Source organism: Pholcus phalangioides, unplaced genomic scaffold (assembly GCF_987345545.1).
Source record: "Pholcus phalangioides strain wild (caught in Gottingen) unplaced genomic scaffold, Ppha-v1.0 ptg000007l_1, whole genome shotgun sequence".
NCBI lineage: Eukaryota > Metazoa > Arthropoda > Arachnida > Araneae > Pholcidae > Pholcus > Pholcus phalangioides.
The window spans coordinates 21,034,969-21,055,477 of NW_028301600.1; the positions used below are offsets into that span (position 1 = coordinate 21,034,969).

Here is a 20,509-nt window from a genome sequence, read left to right on the forward strand (position 1 = left end):
ATTTCGGTTAACTCGTCATTATGAAAAAATTTGAGAAAGTGGAACAGACTATTTTTATCGCTCCCATTAAAAAAAGTTTGTTAGCAGCATTGCCGTATGCTTAAGTCACCATAAAATCCTATATACCCAAACGGAACAGTTTAAGTAACGAAAGTTACGCTTGGAAGTTCATTTGCTGACTAAGGTTTGGGAACTGTTTAAGCTATATCTGATTTCTGCATGGGCTCAACTGGAGAAACCGCGAGACACTTGGGCTCTGTCACAAGAAGCAATGTAAGCACTTCGCCCCCCCCCCCCCAGGGTATCCCCGGCAAAACCAAAATTTATTGATACATCAAAGATTACACATAGTGCAAGGAAATCAAAAATTATCTAAGTCGAAGAATCAAATAAATCAAGTCAAAGTGCAACGGGCACGGATAATAATCATAAAAAGCATAGGCTCTCCTAATTTAGGGCTTGAAATTTAAAAATATCTGTTGGGAAAGAATGTCCCATTTTTTTTTCCAAGTCTTCTGTTTACTTTTCCCTGCCCAGGCCCCTCCACCAAGTCAAAAGTGTTTGAGATTACTTTGTAGTTGTATCATGAACTACCGATGAAGAATTAAAATATTAAAATTGAATTTGATGTCTATGTAAAATTAATGTGCAATAAAGAGTTCTATTATGAAGAAAAGCTACTTATAGCTTTAGACTAACAGAGCAACTGTTAGTCTAAATTAAAAATTACTAGTATAAATCAAAGTATACAGTACATTTTACCACAATAATTTAAGTAATAAGAGATAAATAATAGCAATTTTTTTACCTTTTTTTATTATTTCGCGATCTATAGATTTTATTAATATTGTTATTTTGATTAATATTGTTATTTTGATTAATATTGTTATTTTGATTAATATTGTTATTTTGATTAATATTGTTATTTTGATTAATATTGTTATTTTGATTAATATTGTTATTTTGATTAATATTGTTATTTTGATTCATATTTTAATAAATTTCATATTACTTTAAATTTATACGATTTTCACAACATTGCACATTGAAACTGATGGCACTCCGCTTAAGTCGTCATAATTTTTCGATTACTTGAGTTGAAGACTTATCTAGGTTTTACTATATTTACTGCCAAATTTTGCAATGAGCATCTCACCGCAACGAGTGCTACTGCAGAACAGTCTGGAAGAATTTTAAGAAAAGTGTGGGAAAACACTTGAGAATTTTTACTGCAGAACATTACCAGTCAGCCGAAGGCTTGTTGGAGAACAATGCAAAACATTCTACTTTGGGGTCTTTCAGTAGATATAGTCTCCAAAATTGTATGGTATACTCTAGGCTAGGACGATCAAAGCCACAGGAGAATGTTAAAGGGCCATTCAAGTATGAAACTGAGCATTCTATTTGTGTTTTTCAACCACTGCAGAACAATGTTTAGGAAATAAGTAAATTTTCTGTTAGTAAGACTAGTCTTACCTAGAATAATTTTACCATTCAACTTGTGATTGAAACTTTGGAAATTTGAACCAAAATGAACAACAATGCACTTGCCAAAACTGTAATTTATATCTCTTCATCTGCCTAAGATGTAATTGCATTTTTAAGTCGGTTGATCTCGATTGTTGAGATTGCCAAACGTACATCCATTCGTTTACAGCATATGCAAACTTATGAAACATTCTATGATAAAGAATGTGAGAAATTTACCATCGCCTCACACTGCTGGCGAGAGGGCCACAAATTTAAATTTCATGAAGTGAGATTTTTCTGAAAGTAAACTCCATAACCTATTTGGAGTTGTTTGAAGGCATATATATTCAGACATGAAAAAATATATTTGTAGATAATAAATCGACGCCACACTGATAGTGCCATGTCTTAGGTTTATTAGGAGCTGGAATTTTAAGAAAATTCAAATAGACCAGTGAAATACACCCATTTTGCAAGCAATGAATCAGAACGTTGCTGTATACTTGCATGCAGGCAGTTTCATTCTGTTTGACTGGAACAGGATATATTTTTCACTGAAGCAACCAGTAGTTGAGATTTGGTAACCAACCTAGGTGGGATTTCCAGTCGGTGTGATTAGTGGTTATATTTATCCTTTGAAGATGGCACCCATTATGTGTTGAAATGCTTTAGGAATTTTATAGATTTTACTTTTGTCTTTTTTGTTTGATTCCTTCTGAGATTATATCAGACAAAGGATTATTTATTCTTCTAAATTTTCATGTCTTTTTTTAGATAAATCTGAGCTTAATGTTTATAACAAATTATGTTTGATCAGGAGATGCATTTTGTTGATTTAGGATTCCAAACTGCTGTAGAACTGGCTATTGCAAAAATTAGAATGAAATAATTAAAATTTCTGGTAAACACGAGTAAGATGCTAAATACACGGCCGTCTTAAAAGCATCATGGACCCCCCGGGCCAAGTGGCTTTTCTGAGGCCCTAACTTGTTGAGTCTAGAAAATTTCAACCGGACCTCATTTTTGTGAGGCCCCTGGGCCGTGCCCGGGTAGGCCCATGCGTTAAGACTGCACTGGCTAAATATACCGTAATCTTTCTAAAGCCATGGCTTATGTCAGAATGGGACAAATTGTAAAAAAATCTAGGGGCCAGAATAATTTTTTTTGGAAAAAATTTTTATCTGAAGGAAAAGGTGCAAAATAATGTTGCTTTTGACTTTTTCAGGGCATAGTGACCCCTTGGTGCAAGAGCTGCGCCAAAACGGTTCTCTTTCTACATGGTGCGCCAAGGCACCGAATCCCTGCGCATATGCGCCAATTCTTGTTTGGGGTTCACGGAGGTACTGCTAATGCACTGTTGTGCGTCAAATACCCGGAATTTAGGAAAAAGAAGCATGAAAATTTTGTTCACGGGACATGTTCTTTCCGAGACACGGAAAAAGATACGGGGGGAGGGGGGGGGAAGGGAAACCTTAATTTTTTTTTTCCACTTCCCACCATCTACCACAATCGGGTTATCTCGTGACCTTTGAAAGTAGTTCTACTACCTTGAAGTATAGAGTATAGAAGATACTGTTATTGGTTAACTGGCCGGCCATCAAAGTCCCTGAATGAATATGCCGAATTTTACGATTTTGGAGACAGTTTTTTCTCCTGCGGGTTATATACTGAAAATAACGGTAATTTCGCGGCTGCCAACCTGCGTTCAAAGATGGCATAAATCGAAAAGGGGATTGGTTTACTCATTTAAATTACCGACATTTTTCGAAGATCATTGGGAAAAAATGGGATCTGTAAAAACTCCAGTTAAAATATTCATAGTTTTGTCATCTAGCCACTGTGCAGTCGTGTGGTTATCGTCGGCGTTTGCCGATCGTGACAATTTCACATTGCGAAAATCCGGATTTGGTGAACACACACACAGGGGTGGCTCGAGGAAAAAAAATTCTACCCATGCGGAATGTTTTTGGCGTTACTGACAGCGTTTTTTTTAGTCAACAAAGCTTTTTTCACCCTTTCAACTCCATTTGGCACCCCTCCTAGAGTGGCGCCCAATATGTCCGCACAGTCCGCCACTGCATTGGTGGGGGAGGGGCATGCTCTTGACAACAGTCAAAGGAAAGAGTTTGTACTAGGTGCATATACTCATTTTACATAATTTCTGCGAGATATTTTTGTTATATTAATGTCCTACCTTTCCAAAACATGTTGTTGGAGAGAATGAAACGTTTGCACTCTTTTTTTGTTTTTTGCACTCCCTCTCGTGCATTGCTGGGATGGTACATTACTCCCTCACGTATTGCTTGGATGTTGTTTAACATTATATCACCAACAGAACTATTAATTATGTGTGATGAATGGGTTGCACTACAATGCAAAGAATTACAAGAAGTGAAATCAGTTCGCAGAGAATAGATAGATATTGGGCAGACATATTCAAACTTTGTAACCTTGAGAGCAGCCCAAAGTTCAAAATTTTGCTAGTTTTGGTGAAGGCTTTTTTATCTTTAGCACATGGTAACACAGACAGTGAAAGAGTTCATTGTCAATAAATAAATAAAAGTCTGTTCGAACATTGAAAAATCTGTCCATCCAATGCTTTAATGGAATAAGACATACAAAATCTTATGTTCAAGGCCATGAAAAATTTGAAAAAAATTGTCATTGAGATGCTGAACTTCTAAAAGCGACTCGTGATTAGTAATCTATTAACATGCTGTTAGGTTGAAAAATTGTTTAAGTAAATAAGGTATTTATATTTTATCGTTTTTTGCATTTTGCTTTTAAATTTAATAATTCCTTTAAATTCTGTGAGGAGTTAATTTTTTTCTCACGGAAACCCTTATTATATTCCGCACTCACTTTTTTTTGCTATATCAGGATGAATAAGATTTTGGTGTTCAAGCAGCAGAAATTCTTGCTACCTAGGTTTTTAGTATGCAAGTTGCTTAATTTGAAAAGAGTAATTTTTATTCATCATTTCAGTAATGCATGTTTTAGTAGTGACATAAGATAATTCAGAAAAAATTTAAATGGATTTTAATTTGTGAAGGAAATTTATTTAGACTTATTTGTTTCAACAATTTTTGGCAAAACTTTTGGCATTTCACAAAAAAATTACTCCTTATATTGCAGATATAGTTCGTTTTTAGTTCTGGTCCATTTTCAAAATTTCTGTTGCAAAAATGAAATTTGCTGCTCCAAAATAGATGAGGGGTGCTTGCACCCCTGGTGACCCTCTTTCATGTTGGCAAATGTGCTGCTATTATTTCCAAACATTTTATGCTCTCGGACTGCAATTTAATAACTACACAAAAAAATTTTAGGTGCGAATCCAATTTTTTCGTCTCTATGGCGACTTGATGCCTGGGATTTGTCCAGCTGTCTTTATATGCTAGTGCTTTTCAAACATTTGTGACCCATGACTCTTGTCATAGTTAATCTGCGGCTCCCCAGAATTGTCCAGTAGATATTCTTGCATCCGTAAAACATAAAAGAAACACTTCCAAGCACTGAGAATAAGAGAATATATATAATATATAATTATTGCCAGCAGACCACTGTGCCTGTGACAAGGGTTGGCAACACCCACTTGGAGAACCACTGGCTTACACTGTTTTGAAGATTAATTTTTAGCTCTTGTGGCCAATTCAAACCTTTCGCCAATTAAATTATATTCAGTTGCTTCTCCTTAAACATTTTTAGTTTTTTTTAAGCATTGATGTGGTTTTAGCACGAAACCTTTTCAATCATTCTTGCTATTTCCCTAAAGCAAAGCTTTACGAACCTCAGGATGCCATGGCTACTAAAAAATTAGAATTGGCATTTAAGATTTTGTATGAATTATCTGGGGCTTGACAAATCAAAAAAAAAATACACACACACACACACCAACCATTAAAATTTCATAGGTGCCAAGCATTTTTTTTCTGAGAAAATCGGTCCAGAATAATTTACTCGTTAACTTTTCCAGGACAGACCTTTTCGTGCTAGCAGACGCGCTGACAATTCCTGATAATTTTGTGCCCTTCTCAGACTTCAATTCAGTTATTGTACATAAAATATATATATATATAAATTGGGCACCAATGCCAATTTTTAAGTCATCGTGGCAACCTGGCACCTGTTCTATCAAGCTATGGTGATTTTGAAGGAATTTGATAAATAACCCATGTTTTGACGTGCTGTAGGGAGTCAATGCCATCTCTGCTTCTGTGTGGCCATGTTGTCAATCTTTTTCTGTGGCCATGTCAACATTTCTATTATAGCCCAGCTTCAGGAAAGTGTGGCATAGAAAACACTTAAAGAAATTTTTGCTGTAGAACATTTTCAGTCAGCTGAGGGCTTGTTGCAAAACAATGCAAAAATGTTCTGCTTTGGGGGGGCAGACATCAGGGTTGGCACAGTATTTACCATTGATGCTTTTTACCAGTATAGTAGACTCTTGCTTATCTGACATATCACTGTGTGCTGGATTACCAAAATCGCCTGATTACCGGAAGCAATTGGAAAACGCCCATCTAAGTAATATAAATTTATATGGAAAGACATAGGCCTACATGCACATGTTTTTCTCTTCAATGATCTAAGAAAACTCTTAAAAATGCCGGATTACAGAGTGTCTATTGTATTTACCATGGTTTTTACCATAATTGCACCTTGTTATTTGATCATTTTTAATGCACCACTGTCATTTTCTGTACACAAGAGCTAATATGACCAGGACCTACAATTTATTGGACATTTTGCTTTTTTATACTCGTTGGTGCTCCAACCCCTCGATGTGGGACTCCCTGCCGTATCAATCTTTTCCTGTGGCTATGTTTTCACCATTTCTATTATAGCCCAGCTTCAGGAAAGTGTCTGACAAGGCCGAACTGGGTATCAAACTCGCGACACCTGTAAACATCCTTTGGTACTTCAGGCGAGTATCTTATCTACTTGGGCTACAACTCTTGAATTGCGATTGGTCCTTGAAATATTTGGTTGGCATATAGACTTTGTTGTTGTTCTGTCAAGCACTGCCTTATTGGTAAACAAACAGTCTGGTAGTATTTACCAGGTTTACTGGTGGTTAAACCAGTCAAAATTTCCTGTGAAAAACAAAATGCAATGAAGTTTTCTACATGATTTTGTAAAAACAGGTTAGTGTAAAAAAAACTTGGGAAACATTAATCACATTCTAATTGAAAATTTCTGACTAACAATGAGTCTAGTGGTTTATCCATCTTTTCTTCTACTGATATATGGAAATAGAGCCGAAATATTAAAAATCAGTATTTACATATAATTTAATTGCTGTATTTACCATCTCTGGTAGCTAATTATAGAGATACAACTGTCTGCTGTAAAACCTCTAACAGCCACTGCCAAACAACTGTAATCTCCAAACAAAGACTATTTTGTTGGAACCGAACGCATCCCATAGACTTAACATTACAAGAAACCTCCAAACGTTTCTGAATAACAGTCACTTTGGACATGGATTCTGGAAAAATATGCATATCGCAGTGAGAAAAATAATTTTCAAGTTGTGATTTTTAATGGAGTTTTCCCACTTCCCCAACTTCACGGGGGGGGGGGGGGGAGATTGTTTTTTTTTTCCCTTTGTACAAATGCTAGATGGATATAATGAAGGCAGTGGAGAGGGAAAAACACTTGGAAGAGATAATGCAGGGGACAGCAGAAGAGACCTTGTCAGCATCCTAATGATTAGTCTAATTACTAGAGGGATACGCAAGTTATCGGATTACCAGAAACTACTCACTCGCTACTCCAAAAGGGATGATTTCGTTCAAAAAAATGCCACTCACAAATAGGAATAGAAATGTCCAGGGCATTAATTTTGTGAAAGGGATTTTTATTTTTAACAAGAATGTATGTCAGTGCCTATGTCTTCAGCTATCGGATGGATTTAGGAATGCCCTAGAAAGGTCTAGTATGAACAAAGAACTATTTGGGGTTGCTGGTACGGTCTTGGTCCACATCAGTTTTTCTCACTTGTGTTCTGCCTGAGCACCACACGCCTGAATTGCAGGATGTTATAATAGTGCTGTATGGCTAATTAATCTATTATAATATTATCAATATATAATCATATATTTTAATATAATCAACTATATAACTGATTACGATAGTGGATTGTTATTCATATGCTATGTGCGTGGATTGCAAATTTTAGTCTTTTTCCCCCAGAAATACCACTACCAATAGCCACATTTTCACTGTCCCGTTAGTAGCCATTATAGGGAAATTTTACTGTATTATGAAATACACTAATATAATTATTAATTAAATACTAATACTTTTTAGTAAATTAAAAACAGTTTATGTATTATCATAAATACTTAAAGGCTAATTGTATTTACCAGGTTTTTACCATTGTATTTACCAGTAAATACCTAGTTTTTACTATGTCCTGGTAAAATCCCAACCCTGCGAAACGTCTTTATATGTGACCTACTAGGGCATATGCAGGGATATGTAACATTGCCAAGTCTGAGTGTTTTTTTAATATTTAATCTCTCAAAGTTTCTTGGGTGGAGGAGGGCTCGAGTGGCCTGAGCACCTTGATTCCAGCGCCTATATGCTGTTATATTTAAATAAAATTTAAATTTTTTTAATTAAGAATTTTAATGCTATGGTTACGTTGTCCCGGGGGGGGGGGGGGTGTCTCCATTCTCCCATGCTGATGTTAGCATGCCCAGCTCCTAATTATTTTTCGAATTGTGAAAGTCTTGACCTAAAGTAGTGTTTGAAAGTTATTAGTATTTTCTTGAAGGGGAGCTGGAATAAATCAGTCTTGCATAGAAGTGGCTATTAACATAGGAGCTCAATAAAAAAAAAAAGCAGGGCAATAAAAATGTTTTGGAAAAATAATGCAGAAACATTTGAAATACTTTGATCTAGAACAGGTCGTTTTTTTTTATTCCCTTACAATTTGTGAGCTTTTGTGAAACACCCTTGATAGATAAGATTATCTATAAATATATAAGATTTATCTATATATAAATGAAGTGTTGACACAGCCTCCCAATCTGCTGAAGATTGGACTGTGGTATTCTCAAGATGAGTGTTTTCATCGTAGTTAGTGTTTTCAATCTTTTTTAATTTTTTTTTTGTATTGCTATTGTCCAGTCTGTATGACACAGCATGGGTTTGGATTTGATATTATGCAAGTTTTGATGAGTATTGGTAAAAGTGCACAAAAGAGGGGTACATGCACATAGATTGATTGTAAGAATAAGCCATGGGAAAGAACTTAACAAATGAAATTCTTTCACAAACAAGAAAATGGGAATTTTAGATCAGTCTTCCAAACTTTTCTGTCTAATTGTTCCCTCCTTTTTTCAGAATTTTTTTCCTTCACTCATTTACTGTACCAGCTTATAGGATCCCATGTCCCAAAGAACAACATTTTTCATTGTTCTGCAATGAGCCCTAAGCTGATTGAAATGTTCTAGGATAAAAATTTCTTTAGTTCTCAAGAACTAATAAACTATATGCAGACGAGTTCTTAAAATTCTTCCAAAGATTGTTCGGTGACATACTTCGTAATTTTTGGCATATTCTGCTGTGAAGATCTCGTGTTATATCTGTAGTTTTTATTTCAGAAAAACTGGTCTAGATTTAGAAAATGATTGTGCTATTGATTGACTTTCAAACCCACATGATCGAGCCTATTGTCCATGTCTTCCTACAAATGGTTGTGAGATTTTGCTTTTTCTGCACACGTAATAGCAGAGGAATTTATTTATTCCTTGATTTATCTTTTTCATTTCTTTGATATTACAGACAGGTAGAAAATCAATATTTTGTTTGTGGTGAGAAAAATGGGAAAATTTAAGTGAGAAAATTTATTTCAATTTATGAACTGATGAGTCAGAAGCAGAACTGCTGAAGACATTAACATTTCATCAAGATGTTAACATTTCATTTTATTTAAATGTTAAGGTTTTTCTAAGTTATTGGAAAAAAAATAATTAAGAAGTTCATACATGGTTGGATGTGTAAAAAGGTGCTATGTTTCTAAGTTTTTTTCCATCCCTTATTTTTCTTGATGTACCTTATACGTTACATCCCAGCAGCTTATTTATCTTCAAACAGTACAAATGTAATTCAATCATTACACTTCACTTCTGAAATATAGATGGCAGCACTGGAAAATCAGCCACAACACTAGATACTGTTAGGTACACACACTTACACTTTCGGCACAATTCAGTAGGTAGTAAATTGCCCATAGATAATGATAGACCCAAGTTGCGCTTGGTTTGAAAGAAAGAAGAGATAGTTTAATTTATATCAAAAAATTACTGTATATCTTTGAAATTGTTTTCACAATGCATTTGCATCTTAATTATAAATATTAGTATATATTCATTTATAATCAGAAATTCTAAACTTTTTGTTTTTTTCTAGCAACAGCAAATGGAAGTTATCACTTCAAAATTCTTGTTCCATCTGTGGCTGCAGGTGCCATTATTGGTAAAGGAGGAGAAACAATTGCTCAACTTCAAAAAGATGCAGGAGCAAGGGTAAAGATGTCCAAAGCAAATGACTTTTATCCTGGTGAGTGTTACAGAATAAAATCTTTTTATTATTTCACTTATTGAAAAAAATAGTTTTTCCTTCTACCCATCACTTTACAAGAGCTATCTTCCAATATGACACATTATCCTAACAATAGAACTTTTTTTGCTTTACGAACAAGGCATAACGGTATTGTGTTCACCCCATAAAGTCATGTTCTGGAATCTTTACCTAGTTGGAAGTACCTGCCTACCCATTTGCACACTTATCCTTGACAATCATAATATTAAATCTCATTATCATAAGGTCCCTCCCATGTACTTGAGATCCCAGGCCCATTTGTAAGATTTCTCTGAATATAATTGTGTGGTTTGATGAATGGGAATGTTGATACATTAACATTAGTGATCTCTCACTTATAAGCTCTTTAATTTATGTTTCCTGCAGTTATAAGACAATTCTGTGTTTCCGGCCAAAGAGATATGAGAATAATGATATTTATCATTAATTTCATTCATTATCATTATTCATTCATTTCATTCGAAGTATGAAAGTGGAAGCAGTAACCTGTCAGCATTTGCTGAAAAAAGGACATTGAAGTAAGTAATAAGGGATAGTAAGAAGGAAGTTGAATCTAGGTTGGGAGATAAAACTGGCACTGACCCAAAATCATCTTCAGGTATGTCAATAATGAATGTAAGGGGAGCAGTTGGTCCCCCCTTGGTAGAAGGGTCTATAGTAGAGAGAAATATAAGCATGTGTGGTGCATTCAAGATTCAAGGACATTTTTGCACGAGTTTTCAATAGATAAGGCGATATCCAAAGTATGGGTGTACCATGGGGTTCTCAACAATATTCAAGTAGAAGATATGAAAGTCCTAAAACTTGAAAATGTGTGCTAACAAAGCACTGGGACTAGATGATATTTACCCTATTAGAGAATGTACTAACGAACTGCTGGTGCCAGTTGCACAGATTTACAGGAAAAGTGTTGCTGAGGATATCGTCCTACTGGATTAGAAGCTTGCTAATGTGGTTCTGATAGTCAAAAAGATTAGAGCACATTGAAAAGAGGTTTAGGTTTTTGAACATTTTTCCATGGTAGTCAAAAAGCACCACCTCAATTATGCGTTTGAGGTTTCAATTTTTTTTTCCTTTCCAAAATTGCTTTTTTCAAAGAGTTTGAAAAGATTATCAATGAAGAAGCTATTGGATGTGTAATTATACATTTTTGTGTCAAAGAGTGTTGTTCTGTTCTTTCTTCTGACTACATCATTGTTTGACTGACTGCTACTATTAAACCACACATGCATCTCGTTCATGTTCTTTTATAGAATTTCTAACAAATAAGTACATGCTGGAATGTGCGTGTATGTGTTCTGAACAAAACATGAAGTCTATTTCTTAAAAATGCTTGTTATGTGTTCAAATAGTGCTGCCATCTCTGTTCGTGGCTGATTGGCTATCAATCAGAATTAGTTTTATTAGAGCTTCTGTATTTTGTACACCTCAACATGAGATTCGGTTATCCGTCATTACTGTCTAGTAGGGGTCTCATATCGGTATAAGCCATACCCTTTCAAAGGTGATAAGGATCTAAACTGAAGTTGTTAGTTGGATTTTGATGTGAAGTTGCAACCAAATAGCAAGTATTTAGAAAGGTGGAACATTTTTGCTTTTGCTGGAAATTCCATTTCATGTATGCCTACTCATTCTAGCCTGCATTAGCTTTGTTATATTTTCCATACCTAAAATGGGTGAATGAAAGTAGTTACATGCATTTATTTTAAATAAAATTTATAAGGTGGTTGGAACTGCATTTGGAGAACACTGCAAAATATAGTGATTGAAATGCATGATGAAAATTAAGAGATGGTGCAGAGAATATTTTAAAAAAATTGCTATATTTGGAAAACTTTAGAAGCTTTTCATTATTAAACAGCCTCTTCAAGTATTGAAGACACTGTTTTCTCCAGGATAGATAGCTGCGAACACGATTTTAAGTTTCTTTACCTACTTACATCTGTTTTTTCTTAATGATGTAATCACGACATATACACTCAGTGGCCTAGAAATTAAGAATGCCCCTCACGGATTAGTAGCGGAAATTGCCTGTGAACAAAAGAGGTGCCAGGCGATTGACACATTGTGTGTGTAGTAACAGAAGAGCTACAACGCAACAAATTGCAGTTCAATACAACTCAGGACCAGGAATTAAGAGCTGCCATTTTGTTAGCATGGGCTAATATTTGTCCTTAACAGTTTCAGCAACTTGTAGAGTCCATGCCTAGGAGAATATCTGCTGTCATTAAAGTACCAGAGGAGGTCTTACAGAATATTAGTGATGTGTTAGCAAGGTGATCCTAATCTTTTAGCCACTGGGTGTAGTATGATTTCATATTCATGAGACTACAATGAAAAAATATATTCTTATATTTTTTTAATAAGAAAATATATTTTATTTTGATATACTTACATCTATTGATTTTCCTTATACAGTGGAACTTCGGTTAACCACTTGCCTGATGGGTTTTTAATTTTTTGCTGTGCAGAAAATGTCTATTTTTTCATTCTATTCATATGTCCATGACTAGGAATAAGACAATTATAGAAAATCATACTTAAGAATTAAAATTAAGATTTTTAAATAAAAAGATTGCCCTTTTTTTTTTTTTTAAAACTTATTAAATTTCTTATTTGAATTTTTTGTATGAAATATAAATAATCTAGTTTTTAGATAGATTATGTGACTGAACTAGATTATGTGTCTGATTCAATTGCAAGATAATGTATCATTACTGTTGCATGAAGCCATAGCGTTTGTGCAGATTTAGTTAAATGTGTACTTTTTGTTAGCGCTCTCTAGAGGTAAAGATTACTATGCCCATGCTAGGTACGGCAAGTCAATTTTGGGAAGAAGCTGATGCCCATGTCAGGCAAGTGGTTAATGAGCTTAATTTGTCCGCCAACGTGCTCGTTATCCAAATCACTCGTATATCAAATCAAACTTTTCCGTAGAAAATAATGGAAACTTGGATAATTTGTTCCACAATTGGTCATTTAAATAAAAATGGCTTCAATCAGTAATGCAACACAATAGTAATTAATAGATGAGGGCATCAAAATGCACACTTGCCCTTGGTAATAGAGTGCATTCATTGTTCTGGTATTACTGTTCCAAGCTCTGTCTTCTCAAGTTTTCTCAATCTTTGTCGGCAAAGTATGGCTCAAAAGCATGGGATCATGTGTAGGCATATTTACAGGGGGACTTCGCGGGCTATAGCCCAGGGCGGCAAATTTAAAAAAAAGTGGTCAAGAAAATTAGTAAAATGGGTTAATGCCAGAATTTACAAAACTATAAATCCACCTTTTCCCAGAAAGCGATGGATTAGGTTGGTGAGTAACCAAATGAATGACCTAGAGTTTGCAAGCATGTGACCAAAGGAGTGATCTAGAGAGTTTGCAAGCCCGTGAGTGATCAAAATCAGTGTGCCAGCATGTGAGTGACCAAAAAAGTGACTAATCTAAAGAACAAGGGACCAAGCTGATGAGTGAGATAGAAAGTTTGAAAGCATATAAGTGACGAAAAATGACTAAGAGAGCATGAATGAATGAACGGCAGAACTTTGCCACTGGACTTATCCCGTTGCCGAGATCTCTTCCAGCCCAGCTTTGTGGCAGAGTCTGGAACATTTTATTTTGTGTCAAAAAAAAAAGAAAAACATACAAACTTTTACAACATATTTTTCCCCGGAAAATTAGGTACTGTCGCGATTAACAAATTTTGTGGTGATTACAGACAAGATGGGATTAGGAGTTGGAGAAGTTTCAGGGTTTAGTTAAGATGAATGTACACATATTAGGATGGAGGTATGTTTTGAAAGCAATTGAGCCCCCCCCTCTCCCCCCATGCCATCTCATCTGTTATCTTACACTTGCCATATTTTTATATATATATATATATATATATATATATATATATATATATATATAGGGTGATTATAAAAAAACTATCCCGACATATGGGCCCCTAACTATCATACCATTCACAGAAACTGAATGAAATTTTGGCATAAGGTATTTTGAGGTATGCGCTCAAGAATGATATAGAAAACAACAGTGTCACTCTAACAGTTACGGTTACAGTGAGAAAATTTCAAAAATATCAAATGGCAACACCAAGTTTTTTGTATTGGAATGCGATCTCCATTGTGAAAAACCCTAAATAGCGTTTGAACGGCAACTGTAGCATGAAAATCACTGGCGGTAGATAGGCTAAAAGTGAGGACAACCAATAAGGACAGAGAAGTACCATAAAATAAAGCATTTTATTGCGTTTCACAAATTTTCCACATGACCTTGTGGAGGACTAATCGGGCTGGGATCTCAGCCGAAGAAACGGTGTGACGAATGAAACTAACATTAATGCTCTGGTGCACGGCAAAGTCCTTTTCACTTTTTCCTTGCCTAGCTCCGGGGATTTTCGTGATACAGGTGCCATTCCAACGCTATTTAGTGTTTTTCAGTATGGAGATCGCATTCCAATACAAAAAACTTGTTGCCATTTGATATTTTCGAAATTTTCTCACTGTAACCATAACTGTTAGAGTGACACTGTTATTTTCCATATCATTCTTGAGCGCATACCTCAAAATACCTTATGCCAAAATTTCAGTTTTTATATTTATATTATATATAAATAAAAAATCGGAGCGAGTCATCTCCCTGTGGTTTTAATGAAAATATGTAAAATAGAAGTATTGTGTGGGGGAATATATATAATTAGGGAGCACCCGTGGCATCTCGCTTAGCACCTTATTCGGTGAGCAACATGAATATGACAATATGAGTACGCACGTGTGTTGTGGACATGAAATGCATGAAGAACTTGAATAGAGGAAAGAAAAATACACACATATATATAACTGCCAGGTCAAGTCATCTCGCCCTAAACCTATTTTGGTGAGCAATGTGGGATTGGTTTAAATGGGGGTTTGTCTGGAGAGAGCCTTAGCTAAGGATCAGCTTCGGTCTTGGTGTTTTGGTTGACTCTATCTGGCTGGTTATATTTATATTGAAAAAAAAATGAATATATATAAAATATAAATTACATGTAATATGGGGCGGGGGGTTGTTATGAAACCATTCGTGTTGTCCCGCCTAGCACCCTAGCTAGAATAGTGGCATGAAGGACACTTGTGGTTATCACATTTACATCATTGTAACGGGAATGTCATAAAAATTCTTGTTCGGGTGATGTTAGTACATGTTATATCTTGTACATGTAATGGTTATGTATTAGTAGTGGCAGTCATATATGTCGATATGATTTTTGTTGTTTTTATCAATTTGTTTTCTCTCCCTTTTAATTTTGTAATATTTTGACCAAGAGAGCAATAAACCAGATCGGTGAGCTAAAAGAGTGACCTATATATAGAGAGAAAGGGGACCAGGTGAAGAAGGAAATAATGACGGAAAAAGTAACTGAGGAACAAAGGCAAACATACACTGAAGAGCTAAAAAACTGGTACACCTGCCTAATATCGTGTAGGGCCCCCTCGAGCCCGCAGAAGTGCCGCAACATGACGTGACATGGACTCAACTAATGTCTGAAGTAGTGCTGGAAGTAATTGACACCATGAATCCTGCAGGGCTGTCCATAAATCCGTAAGAGTAAGAAGGGGTGGAGATCTCTTCTGAACAGCACGCTGCAAGGCATCCCAGATATGTTCAATAATGTTCATGTCTGGGGATTTTGGTGGCCAGCGGAAGTGTCTAAAGTCAGAAGAGTGTTCCTGGAGCCACTTTGTAGCAATTCTGGACGTGTGGGGTGTCGCATTGTCCTGCTGAAATTGTCCAAGTCCGTCGGAATGCACATTGGACATGAATGGGTGCAGGTGATCAGACAGGATGCTTACGTACCTGTCACCTGTGAGAGTCGTATCTAGACGTATCAGGGGTCCCATATCACGCCAACTGTACACGCCCCATACCATCACAGAGCCTCCACCAGCTTGAACAGTCCCCTGTTGACTGTAGGGTCCATGGATTCATGAGGTTGTCTCCATACCCGTACACGTCCATCAGCTCGAAGCAATTGGAACCGAGACTCGTCAGACCAGGCAACGTGTTTCTCAACAGTCCAATGTCGGTGTTGTTGGGCCCAGGCGAGGCGTAAAGCTTTGTGTCGTGCAGTCATCAAGGGTACACGAGTGGACCTTCGGCTCCGAAAGCTCATATCGATGATATTTCGTTGAATGGTTCGCACGCTGACACTTGTTGATGGCCCAGCATTGAAATCTGCAGCAATTTGCGGAAGGGTTGCACGTCTGTCACGTTTAATGATTTTCGTCAGTCGTCGTTGGTCCCGTTCTTGCATGATATTTTTCCCATCCGCAGCGATGTCGTAGATTTAATTTTTTACCAGATTCCCGATATTCACGGTACACTCGTGAAATGGTCGTACGTTAAAATCCAAATTTCATCGCTACCTCGGAGATGCTATGTCCCATCTCTCGTGCACGACTATAACACCACGTTCAAACTCACTTAAATCTTGATAACCTGCCATTGTTGCAGCAGTAACCGATCTAACAACTATGCCAGACACTTGTTGTGTTATATAGGTGTTGCAGACTGCAGCGCCATACTCTGATTGATTCCATATCCCTTTATTTGCATACACATGCCTGTATCAGTTTTTTTGGCTTTTCAGTTTAGGCCCATACTGAGTGGGCTATAGCACAGCAAATTTAAGAAATAAATGGTCAAAAAAATTATAGTAGAATGAGAGAAAAGCGGCAAAATTTTTTGTAGCCCACAGCCAGCTAAACCATAAATCTGCCTCAAGTTCATGTAAATTTTTAATATTGGAACATTTTAAAAAGTTTTGTGTCTAAGAGCAAGATTACACTATAAAAGTTTGATGAAAAAGGCTCTTTTATAAAACTTGAAAAATCCAATGAATAAGCATATTGGTTACATTTGAACAAATGCAACTAATATGCAACTAATCTTATTAGTTGCATTTACAAGTTTTATAAAAGAACTTTTCTAAAACTTTGATAGGCTTTAGTTACGCCAAGATTACATTAAGTTGCCACCCCTCACAACCTGCCGCCTGGGTTCACTGCACCCCTTGCACGCTCGCTTAAGCCACTCCATCCCCAGTATATGGTACTCAAACCTGTATGCAGGAGGCAGAATGGTGCATTGCACATTCATGAATTATTTGGGGAAGGGAAGGGGGACTCTGCCCCCTTAAAAAAATTTATTGAATGGGGGAAGAGGTCAAATGGCCTCGGTCCCCCCATGCAATACCTATGGCTGGAGTGTCAATATTATTTTGGCATAATAAATACAAGGTGAATTGAAATGTACATAGCATTGCGAAGAAAAAATTTTAAGACTTTTTACAGCTGTTATATATAAACTTTATATATATTTGCAGAAAATATTTTCTGCATGGATGTATTTATTCAATAGTGAATTACGGAAGTTGCACTTGGGGGCATTGATCCCAATTTATTATCTTTGTTATAAGGAAATGTGTGCTATATAGTTGTAATTGTGTTGAGGTGTGGGTGGCTGCAGACCCCCATACTTGTGCTGTGTTTTTGTTTTTCATTCCTGTTTCCAGCTAACAACTCCATTGATAATGGAGTTGATCCTAACAACTGTGACTACCCAAGTTTCAAGGATTGTTGCTATTCCTATGTGACGTCATGAGTTGGTCCCAACAGCCTTGACCATTCCTGTTTCAGCTGCAGAGGTCTTTTCCTCTGTTTCCATATGGCGACACCTAAAACCAAAGCATGGGATTGGTTGGCTCTTTCAGTTGACGGACCAGTTTTGCAGTGACTGCTGTGGTTTTTTCCCCCCCTCTATATAAAGGCGTGACATTGTGTTGATGCTTACTCCTGTTTACATGCTGTTGCCGGTTACTGTCATGTTACAAGCTGAGCCATTTTTTTAAGGTGAGTGCATATTATCATTAGGCCTATTTCTGAACTTTAAAGCTTTTAAGATGACCGATGAAACAGACGTGGCCCGGTGTGTCAGTGACTCAACCCCAACTCCCCCTCGCTGCGAGAAATGGAAATACTGACAGAAAGCGCGAAGTGCAGCTTATACGATTGATATTAAATATTGAGTATTTTAGGTTTTTAAGGAGATAATATAGTGGTAAACAATGTGGGGGTAGAGTTCCCCCCACATCTCTTAGGCTCCACTGTAATTTAGGGAACATCATAAACACTGAAAATTTTCCACAAAATATTGAAATTTAATCGTAGCAAAAATCAATTTTTTAAAATTAAAATTTTTTTAAGTAATTTTAAATTTTCAACTGTAATTCATATGTTACAATAATTAAATTATTACATAATAAAATATTAATCTGAATTGAAATATTTTGATCTTTTCGAAATGACAAATTACTTTTTAATAAACTGTGTACACTTTTCTACATGTTTCTCATTTCACGTATCATCAACCACCATTTTCAATCCACTGTTCGATGAAAATCTCCTCTAAATGTTTACATTTTGCTCTGTTTGATGCTTTAGCCCAGTGTTTCCCAAACTTATTCAGCCCATCGCCCCCTTTTCGAAAACAAAATTTCTCATCGCCCCCCTGGAAGAGATGTTAAAAACCCACATATTAAAAAGTTGAAAGATGCAGTGGCGAATTTTCGATTGTTTTGCATAAATGTTTTCCTGAAACATTTCTAGTATAAAAAGGGTTAGAAATTCTAAAATAATTACAATGAAGAAAATTACAGTAAACTTCATTGCAAAACAAAAAAAATTAAATTTGTTAATTATAAAATTATAAACATATGCATATAACACAAACACATGCATTTAGTTGCATTTATTGTGGTCAAAGTAATATTCACATCACACAAAAAATATCCATTAATGCGCAAAACTACAATTGTTACTTAGTTTTAATAAAAATTTTATTAATAGATGTTTTCTAAGTGTGATGATTGTCGCTTGGTTTTACTATGCAGTGTTCTCAAATCCTCACAATTGAATATCTGTAGGTGATTTTGATTTTTTTCGAAAGATTTGTGACTGCATTGAAACGTCTCGCACATGAAAAATGTTCAGCTACATTAGAACCTTTCAATAACGGACACTCACGGTAGGGCCGTCTTAAGAGCATCATGGACCCCCGTCAAGTGATTTTTCTGAGGCCCTACCTGGGAACTTCTCAAAAAATTCAACTACTTCTTGTTTTTCTGAGCCCTCTTTTCTTCAGGAGCCCATGCGTTAAGAGGGCACTGACTCACGGGACCGAAAATTTTTGCTATTAACGAGGAGTGTCCGTTAATGGATAGTAAAATAATCAGTCTCAACGGGAGTCCGGAGTCCCGTTGACATAATTCAAAAAGTGTTTGATAACTGGAGGTGTCCGCTAAAAACAGGGAGTGTCTGTTACGGGAGATTCCTCTGTATATCCCCATAAATTCCAGGCACGGTATTTGCTTTTACAGAAAGAAAAGTTAATAGCCATCTTCAAATTTGAACGTCACACTGTCTTTTAATGTTATTTCTGCCAATTTTTCTTGTAAATGTGATAATTGATATTGTTGGAGATTGAAAAGAAAAGTATCAAATTGTTATTTTTTTCATTCAGTACAGATTATTTATTTCATTGCAGATTGTAAGGATCTCTTGGGAATACGTGATGATCAGAGAGGTTACATAAGAAAAAAATATATATTATTTTAATCTCCCTCTCCCCATTGTCAACTGCACCTTACACATTCCTGAAACAATTTAAACTACATTTAACATGTGTTACGTACTCCTATGAAATCGCGTATCCAGAAATTTTATTTTATACAAAATTATTCGCACCAATGCATGTTGGAGTTGAGTGTTCTACTTTGACATGGAACACAAAATAAGGTTTTGATGATAAGTTCCAGTGAATGCATAAAACTTCATTAATGATAACTAGAGCTCAGATTATATGCACTAAAAAACAGGCGAAATATGCACTTAAAAATGCAAAAATATGCACTTAAAAATGCAAAAATATGCACTTAAAAATGCAAAAATATGCACTTAGAAATGCAAAAATATGCATTTAGAAATGCAAAAATAAGCACTTGAAAATGCAAAAATAAGCACTTAAAATGCCGAAATATGCATTTAAAATGCCGAAATATGCATTTAAAATGCCGAAATATGCACTTAAAATCCCAAAATATGTATTAAACGCCCCAGAATAGCATTAAAAATCTTGAAAAAGTCCGAAATATGTACAAAAAATAAGAAAATATGCATTAAAAAAAATCACCATACAAAAAAAAAAGATGTGTTTCTGAAAGGCATCTTTTCTATTTCTTAGTGCATATGTATTCATTTACAAAAAATTATCTCCTTATATTTATACAGTCAAACCTCGTTAATGTGTCACTCTTGGGAGAGCAAAAATATGACTTAGTAAGCGGAGTGACTCGTTAAACGGAGTAAGCCATAGCTGTGCCAAT

General features: G+C 35.8%; 1 protein-coding gene across 2 annotated transcripts in view; it reads left to right on the top strand.

The window, feature by feature from the left end:
- Nucleotides 1-20,509, top strand: part of ps (RNA-binding protein Nova-1-like protein passilla) — a 108,530-nt gene that overhangs the window by 14,117 nt on the left and 73,904 nt on the right. For both annotated transcript variants that reach the window (XM_089232836.1, XM_089232832.1), the window contains exon 2: nt 9,892-10,041. Coding sequence is in view for 1 of the 2 variants with exons in the window: in XM_089232832.1 (XP_089088958.1) it covers nt 9,892-10,041 (150 nt within the window). In the remaining variant the exon portion in view is untranslated. The remainder of the gene's footprint in view (nt 1-9,891; nt 10,042-20,509) is intronic.